At 55.4% G+C, this 6,000-nt stretch overlaps 2 protein-coding genes across 2 annotated transcripts in view; one reads left to right on the top strand and one right to left on the bottom strand.

Annotated features, from left to right (window-relative positions):
- Positions 1–579, top strand: part of DENND1C (DENN domain containing 1C) — a 10,850-nt gene extending 10,271 nt beyond the window's left edge. The window contains exon 15 of the mRNA XM_023733088.1: positions 5–579. Within this exon, the coding sequence (XP_023588856.1) occupies positions 5–540 (536 nt within the window). The 3' untranslated portion in view covers positions 541–579. The remainder of the gene's footprint in view (positions 1–4) is intronic.
- Positions 580–1,060: 481 nt separating this feature from the next.
- CRB3 (crumbs cell polarity complex component 3) lies at positions 1,061–3,602 on the bottom strand. The gene is made up of 5 exons (XM_004378418.1): positions 3,517–3,602; positions 2,542–2,570; positions 2,092–2,144; positions 1,459–1,602; positions 1,061–1,132 (listed from the first exon to the last, which is right to left on the bottom strand). The coding sequence occupies exons 1-5, from the start codon at positions 3,600–3,602 to the stop codon at positions 1,061–1,063; spliced, it is 384 nt and encodes a 127-aa protein (XP_004378475.1).
- Positions 3,603–6,000: the final 2,398 nt, after the last annotated feature.

Below are 6,000 nucleotides of genomic sequence, written 5' to 3'. Positions count from 1 at the left end.
CAAGACCCCCCGACCTTGGATGCCTCAGGCTGCTCAAAGAACTCCAACTCCCAGCTTCCCCCAGAGGCCAGCCAAGACATCATTCCTCCATCCCAGCCTTTAACCACCTCTGCAGACCCCAGCAGCAGAGGGGACTCCGAATCCTCTCCTCTCACCGAGCCCAATCCCCTAATCCTACACCTCTCCCCTCCCGACAAGGCAGTGGAAGAATCTAGAGTCCAGGAGAGCCCCTGCTCCTGGCTTTCCATCACGCCCACCCAGCCCAACCCTCCAGAAAGCCCCCCATCTCTGCCCCTCTCAGAGTCCAGCCTTGATACTGCTTGCACGTCCCAGCCTCCAGGTGTTTCCTCGGGTCCCAGTTCCCCAGCGACGCCCAGAGCCCAGCCTTCCCAGGAGCTGCTAGCCGAGCAGGCTCACCTCCAGCCCTTCAAAGAGCTGGGAGCCCCTAGACACCCTGCTGTGCCCACCAGCGACTGGCCAGAGCCCAAGGCCAGAAGCCGACCTCGAGTTGCTGAGCTTAAGAAGTGTTTTGAGAGTTAAAGTTCAGGGATCTGGAAGAGACCCCACCCCCTCAATAAAGCCACAAGAGCTCAAAGCTAGTTTTCTCCTGGCGAGTCCCTGTCTCTGTTTAGAAATCCCCACCACTCATTACTCTCCTTCTCGCTGGCTCCTAACCCACCCCGTGGTACCGCAGAAGGAAGGCCTGGCAATCTGGTTCTGTAAAGATTACAGCCAAGAAAACCCTATGGAGCAGTTCTACTCTGTCACCCATGGGGTTGCCGTGAGTCAGAAGTGACTCAACAGCAGTGGGTTTGTTGTCGTTGGGTTTTTTTGTTTTGTTTTGTTTTTTTATTATCTCTGACTACCAGTTTTATAAAAAAGAAAATAAAAGTGAGCAGCCCCACCCTCCCTGGCACTCAGGGCAGAGTCCTTGAAGCACCTTCATCCCTTCTATTCTTAAGCACGGGGTGGGTATGTTTACCCAGAGAGGGTTCTGCCTCCCCCAAGGCCACACAGCCAGGAAGATGGAAGACGGTAGGGAAGGGTGGAGGGAGGGGACCTAGATGGGCAGGCAGCCCCGCACCGTCTCCTTCAAGTCCTGGGGGGGCCGGGCCTCAGCTGCGTGGGACAACTGAAAGGAAAGGAGAAGGGGTTGGAGGGCCAACGTGGCAGCCGGACAGACGGCAGAGAAGATGGTGCGGCAAGCAGGGCGGCGGGTCCCCAGCCCCCGCACCCCAGCTCCAGGTGAAGTCAAGCAGAGGCGGCATGCTGCGGTGCCCCCAGGCCCCCTGAGTCCTCCTGAGCCATCAGAGGCGGATCTCGCGGTTGCTGTGTGCCGGCGAACACCAGGCAGTTCTGGGCAGTGGCGGCGGCGGCGGCGGTGGGCCCCAGGGTTCAGATAAGCCGCTCCTCCGGCGGCAGCTTGAGGTTGGGGGGTGGTGGCACGCGGGCACCCACCTGCTCCTCATTGCTGGGCCGGTAGGTGCCCTCCGTCTGCCGCTTCTCTCGCAGCTTCCGCACCAGCAGCACCAACACCACGGCCAGGAGCAGGGCACCCAGGATGGAGAAGACAATGATGATGGCAGTGATGGCCTCCTGGGGCTGCGGGCGAGGGGACGGGGGTGCCCCCAGCGTCTCAGGCCAAGGCTGGGGGTCCTAACTACCCTACCTGAGAGGCATCGGGGGCTCCTCTCCCCGCTCCCCCGCCACTTTGGGTGTTCCCACTCAGGGTTCCTGAGCCCGTCTATCACATCTGGGTCCCATCTGCATACCTGGGCCCTCCCCTGCACACCTGCCATATCTGGGGCTCCCTGGATGCCTGAGAGGTCTATGGGACTCCTGACCCCCTGCTGCTGGACATATGGTATTCTTGTCTACCTCCCTCCTGAGGTTTCCAGACCTTTCTGGTCTGGGGTTCTCAGTCTCCCCATATGCTATGTCTGGTGTCTGGCCTCTCCCATTTGGGGCTCTCTCACCCCCTTCATCCATTCACCTGCCGCCTCTGGGGGTCTATGCCCCTCCACCTGCTACATGTGGGACTCCTGGATAACATCCCCACCTTCCCTCCTCCCACATGTACCCCCAACTCACCAGCGCCCCACTGGAGCCAGGGCCAGTGGGTGTACTGGTACTGTTGTCATTTACTGGGGAGGCCTGTGCTGGGGGGTGGAGAGGATGCATTAATCTCCATCTGGTCTTCCCATCTCACCGGCTGCACCTTCCTTGGGCATCCCCACCGGGCCAAAAACACCAGTCATCGTCGGGTCTATTCTGACCCTATCTATATCAGAGTAGAGCTGTGCTCCATAGAAGTTTTGATGGCAGATTCTTCTAAAGTAGTTTGCCAGGCCTTTCTGAGGCATCTCTGGGTGGACTTGAGCCGCCAACCTTTCAGTTAGCAGCCCAGTAGGGCCCAGTTGACACTGTTCTTCTGAGTCTTCCATTCCCGAAGAGACTGCGGGTACCATGCAAGTGAGGACCAGCCCAGCTGAGTTCCCCCCAGCCCCCTAAAAAACCCATTGCTGACGAGTTGATTCCAACTCATAGCAACACTAGACGACAGAGTAGAACTGCCCCACAGGGTTTCCAAGGCTGTAAATCTTTACGGAAGCAGACTGCCACAGTTTTCTCCCTCAGAGTCCCTGGGTGGGGTCAAACTGCCGACCTTTTGGTTAACAGCCGAGCGCTTAATCACTGTGCCACTAGGGCTCCTTCAGCCGAGCCCAGCAGGGAGTATATATTTGGTCAATAGTTGTGCTGTATACCAGTTGCCATTGAGTCAGTTTTGACTCAATGGCAACCCTACGTGTGTCAGAGTGGAACTGTGCTCCATAGGGTTTTCAATGGCTGGTCTTTCAGATGTAGATTGCCAGGCCTTTCTTCTGAGGTGCCTCTGGGTGAGCTCTTACTGCCAGCCTTTAGGCTAGCAGGTGAAAACTTGAACCATTTGCACCACCCAGAACTCCGGTTTGTTTGTGCTGCGTGGTGGCTATTAGAATGGATGGATCCAGAAGCCCAACCCCCATCTTGCCAGCCCTAGGCCCTTTCTGATCTGGGTGGTTCTGGTCTTTAGCCTGGAGTATCTGACTCACACCTCCCCTCAGGTTCTTGAAACTGAAATAGAAAGGCTGAATGGTTGAGTCGGCACTATGGCCAGCCAGCTCAATCCCGGCTCAGGGTCCCCTGCAGGCCTCCACCTGGCTCCCAGCCCGCACAAGATACCTCAACTCCACCGAGACTCAGGAAGACTCCCTCTGCAGAGCCCGGCACCCCGGCCCACATTTCCACCTCTCTCGGGAACCAGGAATTCTTGAAGATCGACTCCCACTTTCCAAGGAAGGACCTAGAAATTCTAACTCTTCAGCCCTGATCCTGTAGACACCCCCTCCCAGACATCTCAAGCTCATTCCCCAGTCCTTGCCCCTCTCCCTATCCCAGGTGACCAGCTCTTCTAAGCCCTGCCCCCAGCAGAGATCCCGGAGTCCCGGCCCTCCCCTCAGTGCCCCGGGCAAGTACCTACTTTGTCCCCAGACCTGGCCCCAGTAGGCCGGCAGCAGCGGCAGGCCGAGCGCGAGGAACAGCCCCAGGCCCGGGCTCGCCATGGACTGGGCGACGGGTTGGTGGCGCCGGGGACCGGGCTTCTGGCGCGCGCCGCTCTTACCACATCTCGGGCCGGGGGTCTGCGCCACCGGGCACCTGGGGGCAGGAACAGGGGTGAGGCCGGGCTTGGGGAACCCGGCTGGCCCCGGGCGCAGGTCCATAGGAGGGGCGGCAGGCGCCAGGCCACCCGGAGTCCCGCCCGCCCCCGCCGCCGGAGGTCAGAGATTAAAGATTAACTGCGGGGCGCGCGTTCCGGGGCCCGGGAGAGGGAAGGTGATGGGGGCGCCAGGCCGAGCCGCGCGTCCCGCCTCCCTACCTGGCCGGGGCGTCTTCCGCTTCGCTCAGGTTCTAGATCTGGGTCACTCGCTCGAACCCTCAGTCCGTCCGTCGGTCTGTCGCTCCGGCCGACTCTAAACGACTCCGCCTGCTCACGTGACCCGGAAAGTTTAGTCACTCACCTGGGAGAGGAGCGCACTTCCGGCTTATGCACCTGAGCCTTGGGGAGGGGGCGTGGCCAGGCGGGGGCGGGGCCGCGGCACCGGCGCACCTGTAACGGGAATCCAATCCCATCCTAGGGAGATGGAGAAGCGCGCAGGTGAAAGAATAACGTCACACCTGTACTGTGAGCACATCTGTAGGATCGCACAGGTGAGACACGGGGCAGATAGACACCCGTCTACAAAGCACTTCTGTCTGGGGCAGACCCGGATGGGGAGTCCCTAATGAAAAAAACACCTGTGGGGTACGCACCTGCATGGGGCTAACTTGTCTAGAACATACCTGCATGGACGTTCAAGTGTAAGAAGAACACCTACGGGAGACATCTGCATTGAATCACATCTATATGGGATATAGCTAAACAGAAACATTGTTGCTAGGTGGAAAACATCTGTATAGAACACTCATGCATTATAGCAAACGCCTGACTTAGGCACTCTGGTGTGGGGGACAACTGTTTTGGAAACACATCTACATGGCTCATCTATGAAATGAACAACATTTGCATGAGGAATTCTTGTGGAAGCCCATTTGTATCAGAAACACCTGTATGAGGCACATCTGCAATTAAGCACACCTGTATGGGTCCCCAGTTATATGGCAACATGCTTATATGGGTGTATACTTACCTGGAACACACCTATATGGGGAGAGGAGAACTGTATAATGCATTCCTGCATGGGGGAAGTACCTGTTGAGAAACACCCATGAGGTGAAAAAAAAAAACCTTATCTGAAGAATGTTGATATTGTTAGGTGCCATCGAGTCTATTCTGACTCATGGCAACCCCATGTGACAAAGTAGAACTGCCCCACAGGTTTCTTAGGCTGTAATCTTTATGGGAGCAGATCGCCAGGTCTTTCTCCTGTGGAGCCGCTGGGTGGGTTCGAACTGCTGACCTTTCAGTTAGCAGCTGAGCGCTTAACAATTGCACCACCAGGGTTCCTTTGTATGAGGAATGTTGTTGTTAGATACCGTGGAGTGGGTTCCAACTCACAGCGACCCTACGTACAACAGAAAAAAACACTGCCCAGTTCTGTGCCATCCTCACAATTGTTGCTATGTTTGCGCCCATTATTGAAGCCATTGTGTCAATCCATCCCATCGAGGGTCTTCCTCTCTCTCCCTGACCCTCTTCTTTACCAAGCACGATGTCCTTCTCCAGGGACTGGTCCCTTCTGATAACATGTCCAAAGTACATGAGACAAAGTCTCGCTATCCTCGCTTCTGACTGTACTTCTTCCAAGATAGATTTGTTCATTCTTCTGGCGGTCCATGGTATAGTCAATATTCTTCACCAACATCATAATTCAGAGGCATCAATTCTTCTTCGGTCTTCCTTATTCATTGTCCAGCTTTCACATGCATATGAGGCAATTGAAAATACCACGGCTTGGGTCAGGCACATCTTAGTCCTCAAGGTGACATCTTTGTTTTTCTTCACACTTTAAAGAGGTCTTTTGCAGCAGATTTACCCAGCGCGATACATCATTTGATTGCTTGACTGCTGCTTCCGTGGGCGTTGATTGTGAATCCAAGTAAAATGAAATCCTTGACAACTTCAATCTTTTCTCCATTTATCATGATGTTGCTTATTGGTCCAGTTGTGAGGATGTTGGTTTTCTTTATGTTAAAGTGTAATCCATACTGAAGGCTGTAGTCTTTGATCCTCGTCAGTAAGTGCTTCAAGTCCTCATATAGGTATGAAGAATACCTTTATAAAATTTCGCTCAAGTGAGGGGAAGAGCTGGGAACATCTGCATGAGGCACACTTACATTGAAGGACATATGTGTGTGTGGGGGGGGAACCAGCAGGACAGAGGTTTACCTGTATTGAGGCCCACCTGTCAGAGACATATCTGTGAGAAAACACGTGTTTGGAGAAACATCTGTATCCCCTAG

Source organism: Trichechus manatus, unplaced genomic scaffold, assembly GCF_000243295.1.
Source record: "Trichechus manatus latirostris isolate Lorelei unplaced genomic scaffold, TriManLat1.0 scaffold00057, whole genome shotgun sequence".
Classification (NCBI taxonomy): Eukaryota; Metazoa; Chordata; class Mammalia; order Sirenia; family Trichechidae; genus Trichechus; species Trichechus manatus.
Note: the sequence above shows the minus strand (reverse complement) of the source record. Positions and strands in the feature narration are given on the sequence as shown.